This window comes from Rousettus aegyptiacus, unplaced genomic scaffold (genome assembly GCF_014176215.1).
Source record: "Rousettus aegyptiacus isolate mRouAeg1 unplaced genomic scaffold, mRouAeg1.p scaffold_m13_p_7, whole genome shotgun sequence".
In the NCBI taxonomy this organism is placed as follows: Eukaryota; Metazoa; Chordata; class Mammalia; order Chiroptera; family Pteropodidae; genus Rousettus; species Rousettus aegyptiacus.
In genome coordinates this window covers 13013003-13029146 of record NW_023416310.1, presented here as the reverse complement: position 1 = coordinate 13029146, position 16144 = coordinate 13013003, and the positions used below count along the sequence as shown (strand labels likewise).

At 34.8% G+C, this 16144-nt stretch overlaps 1 protein-coding gene across 9 annotated transcripts in view; it reads right to left on the bottom strand.

The window, feature by feature from the left end:
- NCOA1 (nuclear receptor coactivator 1) overlaps positions 1 to 16144 on the bottom strand; it is a 189106-nt gene that overhangs the window by 45784 nt on the left and 127178 nt on the right. For all 9 annotated transcript variants that reach the window (XM_036223966.1, XM_016121706.2, XM_036223965.1 and 6 more), the window contains 4 exons: positions 15832 to 15927; positions 11582 to 11722; positions 4314 to 4461; positions 1707 to 3018 (listed from right to left, as the gene is read on the bottom strand). In XM_036223966.1, coding sequence (XP_036079859.1) covers positions 1707 to 3018; positions 4314 to 4461; positions 11582 to 11722; positions 15832 to 15927 — 1697 coding nt within the window. The remainder of the gene's footprint in view (positions 1 to 1706; positions 3019 to 4313; positions 4462 to 11581; positions 11723 to 15831; positions 15928 to 16144) is intronic.

Sequence of the window (16144 nt, the reverse complement as noted above, 5' to 3'; positions counted from 1 at the left end):
AACATATAACGAATAAAGGACTCACCTAAAACATGGAAAGAACTCTCACAAGTCATTAGGAAAAAGACGACATATTGGGGAAAAGCAATTCGCAAAAGATACCCAAATGACCAATCAACATTTATCAGGGAATGCTAATTAAAATTATGAGATACGACTACAGAATGGCTAAAATTTAAGAGTGACAATATCAAGAATTAGTAGGAACATGGAACAACCAGAAGGAATTCTTGCACACTAAAAAAACTGGCATTATCTACTAAAGATGAACATACACACATCTTATGATCCCGCAATTCTACTTCTAGATATAAACTCAGCAAAAATGAGTTTCTATGTGCATCAAAATAGATGTACCAGGACTATACACATGGCTTTATTTTATAAAACTGTTACTTTAAATTTTACAGAGGGAGAGTTTTAATATGGTTATTATTTAAAGCTATTATTTAGCTTAAAAACACGATATTAGTTTAGTTGTACCAAGAAACGTGAGAGAGAGCCTTATCCTTAAAGAGCATACACATAAAGAAATAACCAAAATCATGTTATTGCAAATAGTCCACAGAGACAATCCAGAGCACAGAGAGCACAGAAGGAAACATCTAACTTGGCTACTGGGGAAGGTTTAAAGAGATGTCTGAATTGGTTTGGGAAGATGAGAGCAAGTTCAGCAGACTTGGAAAGAACAGGGCAGCAGTTGCTTAGAAGAGACATGGCTTATCCCAGGAATGGCAAGGACTTCCACATATCTAGAGTACAGTATGCCCAAGAGAAGAGAGAGATTTTTGTGAGATGAGGGCTGAAAACAAAGCTGGTTCAAGAGACTGAAGGACCTATGAATACTAATCTGGACAATCTTATTGATCAACTGCTTTGGAAGTACTTTTTCAGCTATTTCATGGGTGTCTATATTGCGTCTAAATAATTTGTAAGCTCCTAGATGGGAGGGGCCATATTTTGTTTTTCTTAATCACTTCAGAGTCTACAGCAATTATTCAATAAATGAAGCTGCCTGTTAATTTCCACCTCACCTCCACCCAGCTTAAGCACAGAGGATGCTAATCCATAACAATTTATGCAAAGATCTGTTTATATGTGCTTCTGTTTCAGGGTGTTTTACATACTCTACTCCCCAGAACACTCAAGACCCTATTCTGATGGGGGCTGAGTATGCTTAAAAGCTGATGAGAAGACAAATTGCCTTAGAAAATGTTTTAAAGGAAATTGAGTAACAAAGCGAGACAGTCTAGGCAGCTTCATCCACTTTCTCACATTTCTCTCCCTGTTGTTTACAACAGAGGTTCCCAAACTTAGCTACCTATCAGAGTTCTCTGAGGAACTTCTTTAAAGTATAGATTTCTGGGTTCTATTCTCAGACAGTCGTATTCAGTAGGTGGGATTGGGGGGAGGGAGAAGGAAGGGTATTTTTAAAAATCTCCAAAGATGTGAACTCCAATGTTAGAGAAAGAAATATCTACTTTCTTAGAATGTTGTGTTAATATTGTAGCCCTCCAAAGTTCCGAGAAGAACTCTTAAGGGCATCTTGTGATTTTTCAACCACTGATATTAACCTTTTAATATATTCCCAATGGATAAGGAAAAAAAACACAGCCTGAATCCAAATCTGGTCTATGGCTAGAATTCAATAAATGAAAAGGAAAAAAGAACTAGGAATGTCATCCTGTGAAGTGCGGATTACCCACCTGGTTCTGGGACTCCAGTTTAATTTCCTCGGGGGCAGGTTTGGTCATTGGGGTTGGGTTTGTGTTACAAGGATCCATTTGTTCTTTCTTTTCCACTTTCACCTTAACATCATCGAGGCTCAGATTGGGCGTTGATCGTAAATCTTTCTCATCTTTGTCTAAAAGGTAGCGTAGGAGCTGATGGTCTTTTGATTCTTTTTTCTTTGAAGCATCCAGTTCTAGTTTTACACTGGAGTTCCCCTGTGCCTGTCCAGTCACTGACACAGAAGCGGATGCACTGTCCTTTTTATCAGGCTCCACAGACAAGGTGGTGAGATCTGAGGGGCTACCCTCCTGGAGGAGCCGGTGTAGAATTTTATGCCGTTCTGTCAGTGAGCTGTGAGAGGAGGGGCAAGAGCCGCCTGAAGAGTTAGCAGACGCAGAGCTGGAAGTGCCTGCACAAGACAGTACCTCTTTGCAACTCGTGTCTATATCAGCATGCCGTAACTGCTGCTCGGCAGTTGTTGTCAAAAGCTGCACTAGTTTGTGACTGGTTTGAGCGTATTTATTGTCTCCATCTGAGAGTCTGTCATTGTTATGCAGAAGCCCAGAATCCAGAGGTTTGCCATCACTAGAGTTGTTGTCAGACTGAATCATTTCATTTAAAATGGATGCAATCTCTTTGTTATCTTTGGACTCAGCTTTTGCTGGTTGTATATTTAATCTGCTAGGTGAATTTTGTGAGCTTATCTGTCTGAGGACTGGGGAACTGGCAGAGAAGCCAACGGAGTTATTGGGTGCTTCATTCATACTCTGCAAAGGTGTTACTGGGATGTTTGAATAAGATCGGTTACTATTATTACAGGCAGTGCTTGTCATGCCAACAGGGGAGCTTAACGTTGGAGGAAACGAATTGCTTGGCATCCTGGGCCTTGTTGCCAAACCAGAACTAACTTGTCTCCTTGGAGACATGAACTGTGCAAGGGATATTCCTGTACCTTCCATAGGAGAATTATTGAGGTTTAAAGAGGGATTAGTGCTCTGGGAACTGGCCTGTCCCTGGTTTAAGGCAACACTGGCTACAATCTGGTTTCCAGGTGAGCATCCAAAACTCCCTTGGCTGTTGCTAGAGTTACTATGACTGCTGCTATGAAGGTCTGAGCTCTGTTGGCGATTTACTCTGGTGGATACTACGTTGCTGTTGGATGGTGGCAATGTGGATGAACGGGCCACGCCATGAGCTGGAGAGATACTAGGATTGACGGAGGGGTTTACTCGGGGAACTGACATTCCAGAATTAGTGTCATCTTGAGGAGAAAGACCACTGTGTTCCCTAGGGGAGAAAATACATTATTATTCAAACATCTTTACTGGTTTCCATTAAAATATTTTTATGATGCATATTATAAAACAAGACCATTCACTTCATTAATATTTCAAGCTATCAAGGTCTTCTCTATCACTTTAAATTAAGAAACAACAGTGGACTGTTAGTAATGTGAACTATTAGCACCACTTAATAGGAAATAGTGCTTATAGTTCTGTAAATTTCATAATGGTTTCAGTTATATGGGAAAGAAATCTTTCTTGGCCTTGGAGAATAAAATCTAATATATATACTTTTAAGCTTTTCAATATTTAACACAAATAATTAACATTACAATAATACTTTTGGTTAAAAGACAAACGCCCCACATCTCTGTTTACAAAGCATTTACTCATGACTCCCATGTTACAACTTTTAAGTATTTCAACTCCCAAGAGGAAGACTGGGTAAGGAAAATACTGTGTCACTGATGTAAAAATTAAAAAGGGTGATATGCAGACATAGCAGATGTTTTGAAAGAGAAATCACAATATGAAAAAAAAGAACTGTGCTAATTCCACTCACAAGCATAAATTAAACTAAAATTAGAAAAAAGCAGAATACTGAATTCAGATTTTCATCAAGTTCTTCACTCAAATCCATAATTATGACAACAGATTTGTGACTGGTATTACCATGTTCCAATAAGCAAATATATCACATGAGGAAAAGATGAAGTGAGGGGAAATGTCTTTGTTTTTGTTTAATGCTAAATTTTAAATAGTTGTAAATGTAGGATTTTGAATAATTCATAGGATAAGAAAATGGTTCCATGAATATACCATATACATCAGTGTAAAACGTATTCAGAGAGAACAAATTAGAGGCAATGATAGGCAAAAATCTCAAGTTGATAGTTTGATGATATGTCGTTTGAGAAACTGTCAACCTAAACTCAGGAGCCATCAAGTTTGCCCTAATGAAAAATCAACATTTAAAAATAAAAATAATAATATGAACAAACTTCGAAATATTTTATAAGACCATACATGAGAGTTCACATATGGAAAGTTGGAAACTTGTAGCCAGCTTTTTGGTTTTACCCTTAAGACATATTTTCAGCCTCATCTTTCCTGTCTCCCTTTTTGAACAACAGAGCTACTGTCGGCAACAAAACTATAAAACTCAGTATGGATACATCAAACTAGTTTAATGCCTGATTTAGAATTTGTTTTCTAGTCATCAAGAGTATAAAAATTTTTCTCAAAGAAGAGACATTTGGACTGACTTATTTCATATGATGCTCTCCAAATAAGTAGTACCTGTCGATGATATGAATTCCCATGATGAAAGGCTGCATGTCTGCACTTTGAGGGCAGCAAAGTTTACACTTGGTGTGGGCGCTAAGCATTGTCCCATCATTCAATATGAACCTATAGGATGGGCTGGAGGCAGTGCCACGAGTCATCACTGTTTCAAACAAAAGAGAAACCTAGTTAAAATTCTGACACTCGTACTGTGGGCAGAGGAGGTTACCAAGCCTTACCTTCTACCTAGAACCTCATCTTAAATGCCCGCCCAACTGCTGCCTGCTCAGACTCAAAGAACAGGTCAGACGAAGTATACATCTGAGGGGGAAAGTGGATCTGGTTGAAATAGACCACCTGATGACAAGTTTTACGTTAGTCTTACTTGAATGAGTGCCTCCTTGCATAAGTTATGATGATATAGTAACCGCAAACCAGAACAATCAACCTTAATCTTTCCCTATAATTATTAAGTGTTCATTAAAAACACTAGGAAGTAACCTCATTTTCAGTAGGTCTAACAAAGTTTTTTTCTTGTGCTGGCCAAATTTTTAATAACAGCTTTATTGAGATACAATTCATAAACCATAAAATTCACCCTCCAAGTTTTGATTAGTGTACAGTCTCTAAACTAAATTCAAATTTATTTTTTTACCCAGGAATGTGAATCACTAAGGTTCTGTTCAACAAATTAGTATATTCATATATATGTATTATTTTTGATGCTTGAATTTAGTTTAGTAAGCAAATTAAGATAAAGCCAATTAGGACAAGGAACAAAAACTAGGTTAAGGCAGTCAAATCATTACATAGAGGATATAATTTACTTTGTCTTAAAGCTTTATTAACAGCAGATAATTCTAACCATACTGGTATTTATTAAATATGTAAAGGCTTTAACAGTCTACTAAGTAAGAAAATATCATTGCTCTTTTAGTAATACAATAGAATTCTATTTAAGGAAGATTTAACAGATAGATTAAGCCATACCAAGGTTAAAAATCATATTCACTGAAACAAGAATTACTACCATAAATATAATTTAGCCTGTAATATTAGTCCTATTTTTCAAAGACATTTCAGAAACAGTTTCGATTACATTTTAAAGATATGTTAAAAAGACTTAAAATGACCAATTAATAAATAATTTTTGAAGCCACATATTTAAGTAAAAAGAAGACATGTTCTGTTTTATTGTCTTGGGTATATTATATAAATTGAAGAAGGTATAATCTGTTGAAAACCTATGCTATACATAAATTTGTCTAAGTACCAAAACCAGGATATAAATTTAATTGAAAGTGTTAAGACCTATGTTGAACCAACTGAAGTCCATACCCATCTGGCAAATTCAGCCAAATCGCTGCCATATTTAACAAAAATAACACATAAAATTTAGTGCCTAATGAAATAATCAATGATGAAAAAAGTCTTTAATGGAAACTGACCATTTTTGTGTAAGGATATAAGTAAATGTTGCTATACCAACACCTTAAAAAATATTAACAATTCCCAATTGTTAATATCTTTTTAACAACATATTTTGGAAAACATAACTACAACAAAAAAGGTGGCATTTTAAGATACGTAATTAACTTGGGATAATGATAAAGCTAAAGACATATAAAGGGCTGGATAAGACACAATATATTTCATGTTATTTTGCTTATGTCATTTTTTCTATTTCTTCATCACTGCTAATTGTTCCTTAGGATCTTGTAATTCTGCTGGAAAACACTCGCTGGCTTTTCACCACTCAACTGCACTGCCCAACACAGCAGCCATCAGTCACATGTGGCTATTCAAATTTAAAATTAAATAAAATTTAAAATTTAGTCCCTGAGTCACACATTTTAGGTCCTCCATAATAGCACATGGCTAGTGGCTATATATAACCTGACTTCATCTTGCATTTTCTATCTTATTTTTCATTACTTCCTAACATTCCTTCTATAACTCTTGGAATAGGAGGTAGATAACTTTTTATACTTATTCTTCAGCTAGAATCAACATAAAGGCTAGTACTATGTCCCACTCTTGTTATCCACTCTCTATTGAATCCTGAACAATGCTTTGTGTATAAAATCACATAGTAAATACTTGCTGATTGATCCTCAACTTAAACCTCATCTATACAGGTTAACACTGACTTGTGATCAACTACTGTAACTTTTCCTTAAATGGCAGATTTTAAATCTTAGCTATGTTCTCAAATGCTTATATCTCAATTTATATTTTTGCTCTTGTAGGAATCTAGACTTATTTTTGTAATGGAAATCATTGGAGACAAATTTCTTGATTTACTGACAAGTCCTATAAAGTGAGAAAGAATTAGAAACTCAGGCTAGCATGAGAACATTAAGATATTTAATGTAGATTACAGAAACATCAATAGTCCTTTGGTAATTATGTTGCCTTAACTTGTGGGATCATATCTTAACTAGTAAAAATTCCAAAATTGGAGAAACTCTATTAACACAAGGAAATGATTACACTTTAAGTTTTGAAGTTAGATTATTTATTTTGGATGATGTGTGGAACATGACTTAACACATAATTCACACATTCTTTGAAATGAAAAAATGGCAATAGTAAATATAGCAAAATGTTAATTAGAATCTAATTAAGACTATCCAGTTAACTAAATTTTTCTGGTGCTCAATTGTTCAGATGGACATATCACCAGGAAGGTAGCATGGGTCAATGAAAAGAATATGAGTATAGGAATCAGATTTATGCTTAAACTCTGTCATTTTTAAGTTTAGGGCTTAATATTACAAATTAGCCTTCACACATCATCACAAAAATGAAGCCAATAATGTTGTGAGATAATAGCAAGCTTGGAGCCTACGACATAGCAGGTACTAAATGAATATTTCCTGAATAAAAACAAAGAGAAAACGAACAACAAACAAGCAAGTTCCAAAGACATATGTCCCGAACCATATACACATTCAGCTATCCCAGACACCGTTTATACCAACAGCTTCAACCCTATGTAACAATCACTAATATTCTGAATTAAGATATGAGTAAGGGAGACACGATTCTTTACAGAGCTGGTTGGATAAACATTTGATTTGCACACCAAATTTTCCCCATAAGTAGGTTTCAAGTTTTAGGCCTGGACAAAACTATCTGGCATCTCATTTTGATCACAGGTCCTGGCTTTGTCTTCTGATCTAGTTTGCCAGGCATAAAACTAGAATTTGATTGCTGACTCCTGTGTCCACTTATAAAATTTCTGGAACACTTAGTGGGGAGGAATATTATTGATGTAGTATAACCGACACTCCAGAATCTTTTCACAGAATGTTAAAATGGCAACTGTTCTTGTTTTTTTGTTTTTGTTTTTGTTTTACCCCAGAATAGGCCTCAACAGAGCTATGAAGCAAAGGAAACCATTTTCTCTGGTCACAGCAGCTGTAGGAGTAGAGCTATTTGGGTTTTTTACTCCACCCAATTTGGTGCTGAGATAACCTCAACGAGCATGACTTAGTGATGTTAAACTAAATGGGCAGGTATAAAATGTGTGGCAAGGTACTACAGGTCAATCTTGTAGAGATTTTTCTCTTTGATATTTCCCTAGATATATTCAGAAAAAAATGCAATTAAAAAAAAAGCTATTATTAAGATAAGGGAAAAAATTACCCCTAGATGCTGTAAGATTTTCAATCATCAATGACTAAACTCTATTCAGTATATCAATATTTCTAAAAAAGAAAAATACTCATATTTTAAATAGTTCCAATAAAATTTGAAATAAAAAGATTTTCAGTTAAGTCTGTTATATGCACCATGGAATTCGCGAGTCTCAAAGAACATTCTGGTTAATCATTTATATGGGTATTTATATTTTACAGCAATGCTTCCAAACTTCTTGATACTATAAACTGCTTCCAACTGTTCTGTGATTTTTTTTTTTTATTTTGTGATTATAAAGTTAAGGTAATAGAGAAATGAACAAAGAGTAAGTAGTCATTTGTAATCCCATCCCTCAAAGATAACCACTGTTAACATTTTGTGAACCTTCTAGAATTGGATAAATAAATACAGAAGAGTGAGATCATACTATACATGATGTGCTTTCTTAGCCTATTTTTCAAAATAACGATATATCCTGGACATGTTTCAAAGACAAGAAATGATCCATGACATCACTGATAATAGATAAACAGAACTTTCATGAAACTTTCCTTGGCTATCTAGCCCAACATTTCCCAGGACTACTACTCTCCCTAAGTGCTGACAGATGTGCTACAGGAAGAAGTATTCTGAGGAAAAATAAGCCTCGGTAACAAAGTCATATAGGTACTTTTATTGAAGAACTTCCCAGAAATTTAAATACCTTAAATATGTCTTATGAATCCCCCAAAATGAGAGACCGAAACATTTCCCAAACTTAATTCAGCAGGAAACATCACTTCCTAGGGTTAGCTATTAATATCTTGTGAAAATTAGGTTTACATTTTTCCAACTTCTCTGTAAGAAAACATCTTAGAGTATAGATTCTGATTCAGCAGTGTGAGTGGAGTCTAGAAATCTGGTTTAACATTTGCCCCTGTTGAACTTTGGGACACATTTAACCAAACCTTTCTTTATGGGAAAGGTCCTGAATTGAACAGAATGTGGGAATCTTCTTCTAGTTTAAAATTTTCCTCAGCTGATCCTGATATCCGTTTCCCCCCAAACTTAATGGAGAACCATTGCTATGATCTAGTTTATGCTGAATGCTTCCAGGTATTCTTTGGCTGAAATGTGTTTTCAAATTTGACTCTGGAAAATAAAATGGTAAACACCCTTGAAAAGCAGTCCACGAGCTTTCTCTTTCAAAAGCAGCTAAAAAACCAAATAAGAACTAAATGAAATCTTTAATGCACATTAGGATTTTTATACCAGCCACTGCCTTCAGAGTTAATGGGCAGGAGAAACGAGGACAAAAAGAGGGCAAATTGTTCTTGTCTAAATATTAAAACACTGTAAGCTTTTTAAAAGTTTTACACAAAATCAAGAATACAGTGACATAATTTGTTTCACTCTTTCCACACTGGCCCTAAGTAAACAGGCAGCAAGGAAACTGCAAATGCAAATTTACACCTCTGTCCATTCTTGATAGACCAGTGGTTCCCCAACCTGATGTACAAGTGTATCTCATTTAAATATGCTTCGCTTTATAGTGCCTCACAGATACTGGGTTTTTTAAAAATTGTAGGCAGGACTCTCCACCAATAAAAGGATTAGGACTTGCTTTATTGTGATACCTGCTTTAATGTGGTAGTCTGGAACTGAACACTCAGTATCTCCTAGGTACATGTATACTTAAGCATTACCTTTGGAGCTGGTTAAAATATCTGGTCCCCTCACCTGAGATTTTAATTCAGAAAGGATGTGCTCAACCCATGAATGCTGTTTGGTAAGCTGTCCAGACTCTTCAAAACACTAGAATCAGAGTCATGTGAACGCTAGACAACTTAATAATACCGAGAAAAATACAAGTTAGTTATTTCTATTTAGGAATTTTTTTTCTAAATAAAAAAAAATAGGAAGACAGTAAGAAATGACTAATGGAGAAGAGGTTTTGAATTATATTTCTTTACATTTTACTCTAAATTGTTTTAGTTTATATGTTAATGATAGAATAGTAACTTATTATACTTTAATTAATCTGTTTGATAGAGAATTGTAATGGTTTAGAAACATAACTTTAATTCATTGTTCAGTCACATCTATGGGGAGCCTAGTCATTTGGACAATGAGACGAAATCTAGACCTGCCTTGCCTTGGTGGAAAGAAATGTATGTAAATTATAGGCAAATAAAAATAAAAATCTTTTAAGTAAAGTCTTGGAAGGCCCAACTTATGAAGTTAAGGCAAAAATCAGAGAGTGTCATATACTTCAGCACTTTAGGCAGTGAGTGGAGAGAGTGCCCTGAGTCTCAAATCTATGCAAAAGTCAAATGCCACTCTTGGCTGAGGAAGTCACAAACTTTGCAACCAGCGGGTGGCATTAGTTGCTTGCTGTAATGGTTTTCAAAGGTGACTATACTTTAGAATTCCTTGAGGAACTTTTAAAACTACAGATTCTTGGTCCTATTCGCTGAAATACTATCTTTGGGGATGCTACCAGTCACAAGAGGCCCACTGGAGAACCATTAGTCTGTAGGAAGCTGTTCCAGAAGTAATCAAACTAGTGAGATTCATATAGATGGGTTCCTGAAAAAAAAAAAAACGGCAAGCTATTTCCTTCATATCATTAGGAAGCAGTTGACCTAAAATGCAACGGATGGAAAATCATCTGTAAGCTTAGGAAACCTAATATTATGAGAAAATATTAAAACAAGAATGATAGAATAATAAAAATATTCAAAAATTATTTTTCAGGAACAGCCATACAAACAATCTCTTTCCAAAGAAACTATTTGCTTAGAGATTGGAGCATAAATTACGCTGCAAGGGAGTATTAGGCCACCATAATTACATGGCAATATTTTTAAAGTGTATCAAAATCCCTTATCTCTGAATCTTTATGAACTTTCTGGCCTTAATTCTAAGATAATTTCCCTTGTCTTTCTATAATATTATTAAGTTCATTAAGGATAGAGAATATACTTGTTTTATATTCCCACAGCTCTTCAATTACTAATTAATAATTTCATATGACATTTTTAATTTGAAACTTTGATGAGTCAGTAAATGCAGGTACTAAAACGGTCATGAAGTAAACATACTCAATATATATCTCTATATTATCTAGAAGCCCTCTGATATGTCTGTTCTGCTGGGAATGATCTTCAAAAGCAAGGCAAAAATATCACTTTCTCTCTGAAGCCATCCCTGATTCTTCAAGTCAAAAGTAATTTTTCTCTTCTTTTGGTTATACCTCTATTATTGCCCATATCAAACTGATTTTTAAAACTGTCATATATCCTCCCACTAAGTTTTGAGCTCCTTGTAGGCAAAACACTGCTTCTTAATCATCACGTATCCCTGGCATCTTACATATATGTTCTATGTATGTGAGAAACTTGATACATGTCTGCTGAATGAATGAATGAATGAATGAGTGACCATCACATGATATCCTGTTCTTTAAAATGTGCATCCCAAAATTCAGGATCCACTCATGAATTACTTTGCTTACCCATTTCTTCCTTTCCTAAAACTGATTATTGCAAAAACTATAATTTGGAGAAAATACTTATCGAGCCATAAGTTCCATACAAATTATTTAATATTAACAAAGACCAAGGGTAGTGAAAATAATTGAGAGAGAAAAACTGTACCTTCTTGGAATAGTTGTCTGGCATAAGATGGCTCTCTGCCTTGAGGTTGGAAAAAAGCATAAATGCACTTCCTTACTAAATCTTCCCAGCCAGTTCTGCCAGCAGCTCTCAGGGAACTAGTATCAATAGAGATGATTTTACCTACACAAGGAATGAAAGTGCACATTTATGATAGCCTCTTGATATAAGTCATCCATATTAGAAAACAAACAACTGCATCTCAGAAATATTCTGCTTCCCAAATGCCTAATGGAAAAAAAAAAAAGCATTAAAAAGCACTATTAATTTTTATTATCTGTGGCAACAAAGTATATCAATGATCTGTTAAAATTGTTTTGGCCTTGGAGTCTGTTATATACTAGTTTGTCATATTCTAAAATTCAATTCCAGTGAAATATTAAAATCATACTCTAAAGACCTGAAGCTGCTGAACCCAATGCTAGTCAAAGTCCTCTGGCTTGCTCTTCGGATCCTCCTCTCTCTATACAATGACTGAACCACTCATTGAGGAGGAGGAAGCACAGGTGAATATATTATTTTGGTTTAAATTAATTTCCAACAAATAAATGAAGAGGATATGAGAAAGTAAGCAAATCTTTTCCATTCTACTTCCTCTTGGGCTGTAGGCAGTATTGCATTTAAGAGTAAACAAAGACTGAAAGCAACAAAATCATAAAAAGATAATGAGAGAATATTAAGAATTCAGGTAAATTATTCCTTATTTAATTAGGAGACAATCCAGTTTGTAATTATTCAGATGTTTTATTTTTTATGCAATCTTATATTCACACAAAATAATATGAATAAGATATAGACATATATAAATTAGAATAATAAAGTGAAAACCCACAAACCCAGCATCCAATTCAGAACCTGAACACTACTAATAGCATTTCATTAAGTTTGTACTCATTTGTCACATCCCTTTGTTTTCACATCCTCCTGTCAATGGACACCTAAATTGTTCCCAGTTTTTTTGTCATTACAATCAGTGCTGCTATGAATATCTTTCACATTTTCCATGGTGCATGTGTGTGAGAGAGACTTTCCCTAGGGTACACATGCAGGAATAGAACTGTTGTGTCCTACGTTATGTGAATATTCAACTTCGTGATATTAAATTGTTTTCCAAAAACATATATGAGAGTGATTGTTAATCCAACATCCTCTCCATCACTTGGTATTGTCAGACTTCTTTCTTCTTCCTTCTCCAAGTAGTAGGTGAAAAATGGTTATGGTCTTAATTTGTTCTCCCCAATCAACGAGGTTGCGTATTTTTTCATGTTTATTCGCCACTCATGCTTCCACTTCTATGAATGCCTGGTTGTCTTTCCCTCATCTTCCCTTTTCTTACACAAACAGCTCAAATCTATTGCACTGTTTGTGTCTCCTTTAACCAATCACGTCTTCACGTATTTCGCTTGGTTTGTTTAGAAATGAGTATTTATTGGACCTCTTTAACTTAGTCTTGAATCTAATGTGCCTGAGCCTGTCTGAGCAGGCTGTTGCTGAAGTCCTGACATAAATGTAGATGGTAGGAAAAAAACACAAATTAAAACTTAAAGAAGGAAATTTTGTTATTTAAGAATAATTCAGAGAAAGTTTGATGAACTCTGTGACTGAAACTACAATTTTGGATGTTCTAAGAATTTTAATTATTTACTCCCTGTCTCTTATTATGTCAGAGATCAAGAGCTGGTTACAGAAGAGAAAGCACTGTTACATAATCCCCACAGGCAGTAATACTCCTCACAGGCAGTGACTAAGGGAGAAGCGCATGTGTGTGTACACACGTTTATGTGTTCATGTCAGTATTGGCCCACGAGACAGCAAGAGAGTTTGCAATTGTGACACTAGAGAAGAGAAGGTGGTTAAATTATCAGCAATGATAACATATGAGTAAGCGAGGCAATGACTATCTTAGGAGAGAATCATGAATAGGTTGATTTAGAATATCTCTGCTTGCTAGAGGGAAGTTTAACCAACAGACCAACCAACCAACCAACCAACCAAACAAACAAATAAATAAACCACTGTTCAACATTTCCTGGTAGAAGACTTTTTTCTTTTTTAAGGAACAGGAACCACCCCATGTAGGATTAAAAGTATTACTAAAATTTTAAGGAATTAAATATCTAACACTTACTATAATTAGTTATGTTTAATCTAAATCATTTCTATGATATATCAGTTTTACATTTTAAGACTATTTTATATTTCTCTGGCATCTTTCTGTTTTGTGTCTTATATTTTCTTTATTATCTTCTGTGTACTAGGTGTGTACAGCACAGTGATGCCCTTTTAAGAGTTGTTTGGTGGAAGGCAATGTAATATAAATAAAGACTTCTATATTAGGGCCTAAAGAAAAATCGACATTCCCTCATTTGTAAATTGGGCAGCCTAAATTCTATGATCTCTGAGGTACTATTTGGATTTATAATTATTTTATGATCCTGAGCTTAATTTTTAAAATTTTTATAAATTTATTTTTAAATCAAGTATATCTAAGATTTTCATGCTGAATCCTTGGTTAGAAACAAAACAGTGATAACAATCTTTCTATGGAAAAATACAGTCTTCTTTACACCAATCCAATTTAGGATTCAATTTATAGAAATGCAATATGAGGAAAAGCTGAAAAATACTGTTCCTAAATTAGCCTCATAACTTTTAGCCCTCCTCATCTCCCACATTTATTCTGTGGCCTAACAATCACCCTTTCCAAATGGGCTTTTATTCTGCTCTCTCACAAGCCCTTATTTGGTTTTATTGACACAAAAGACCAGTTATATTTTTTAGTGAACCCTATTTTTCTTCCATGCAATGAACTTTTTGGTTTTCAATAATGGTTTTAAATTTTTCCAATGCTGTTCACTGGTGGAAAATGGAAAGGAACATGTACATGGTAGACTTAAACTGGGAATGAAGAAAGGTACGGTAATTGATAACTGCTGCTTTCAGATGTGTATCCCCAAGCTCCTAGACATTCTCTTTACTATATTCTATTATCTGTGCTAATTTATCCCTACTCGCTCTTTAGTAAGAGTAGTTGACAGTTTAAAAATGCAAGAATAAAACACACGACATAGGAATATCAGATTTCTGGGACTAAAAAATTAGTAAATATTGTAATAGGCTCATATAAACAATGGTAAAGGTGAAAAAGTATGTAAAAACTAAATTTTCATAAAGAATAAAATTTAGTAAAAATGACTTTTTAAATCTCAGTCTGATAAAAAATACAGTATCTATTTTAAAATTAGAGGAGTGACAAATATATAATTCTGATTGATAAAAGTATGAAAATCTGATGTGTTAGAGCAAAGATAAAATTATGTAGTATAAGAAAAATACCTTACTAATTGTAAAGAATAATAGCAATTTGTTTTGCTGAAAATCACACTGAAGTCGGCCTTGAAGTGGAAGGCCTTACTTTCAGGCGCTCTCACCTCCACTCACTGTAGCTCTCCTGCCGTTCTCTCACTCTTCACACGCACCTGTGTGTCTTACCTAGGGCTCTGCAGCTCTGCTTCCTCAGTCAGGAGCACTCATTCTGCAGCATGCCCCTTTCTCACTGTCCCCTTCCAAAATCCACATTTTGTCTGGTTGGCACCACCTCATCCTTCGGGCTTGAGTTCATTATCAGCTCCTTAAGCCTTTGTTAACCAGCTAATTTTAAAAGAGGTCCTTCCTGCTAGCCTACCTTATACCATCTCACACCTTTTTCATCATATAACATACCACAATTTGTAATTACATTGTTGCTTTCTGCTCAACCATGTATGCCCTGAGCAATCACACACAGTGACGGGCATTTCTAGGCAGTCAATAATTGTGTGCTGAATAAATTTTTTAAAAAAAGAATAAGGGGAAAAAAATAGCCAGATATATTTAAACATAAAGTAAAACCACCACACTTGTATCCATTTATAAATGAATATATTTATATCTACATTGCCGTATTTCTTAATTTATTCCATGATTACAAAAAATAATTTGTAATCAAAACAAATACAGGTATGTGAATAGTTATAAAATAATGTTCTCCCCAGCACTTTGCTTGTGACAATGATTAGTGTCTAAAATGCACACTATCAAAACCACCACTTAAAATGTTTTCTGCATAAGACTAGTCAACAGAGGCCGAATATCAGAGAACAGAAGGACACAAAATTTTGGACGTAATTAGTTTTAAAAGCATAGTCACATCATTAATACTGATGGAACATTCTGAACTTTGTAGTTCGTACCTGTAGTATCTTGCTTGGTCATAAAGGATTCTACACCCGTAATAGCTGGAGGCCGAGGTAATCGCCGTGCAATACAAATCAAACATGACTGGAAATCTGCCCAAAACAAGAAGGGGAAATTGAAGAGGTTAGAAAATGAGTCACATCTATTACTTGCCATTAACAATTTTTATAGAAACAGTACATGACATAGGATCTGATAGTGGAGTCATTCTGATCTAATAGTATAGAAATAAAATTGCTGGCAACCAAAAACTGGCAACTTAAGGTAGAGATCTAGTTAGCATAAATTATTCCTTCCCATGGAACGTTC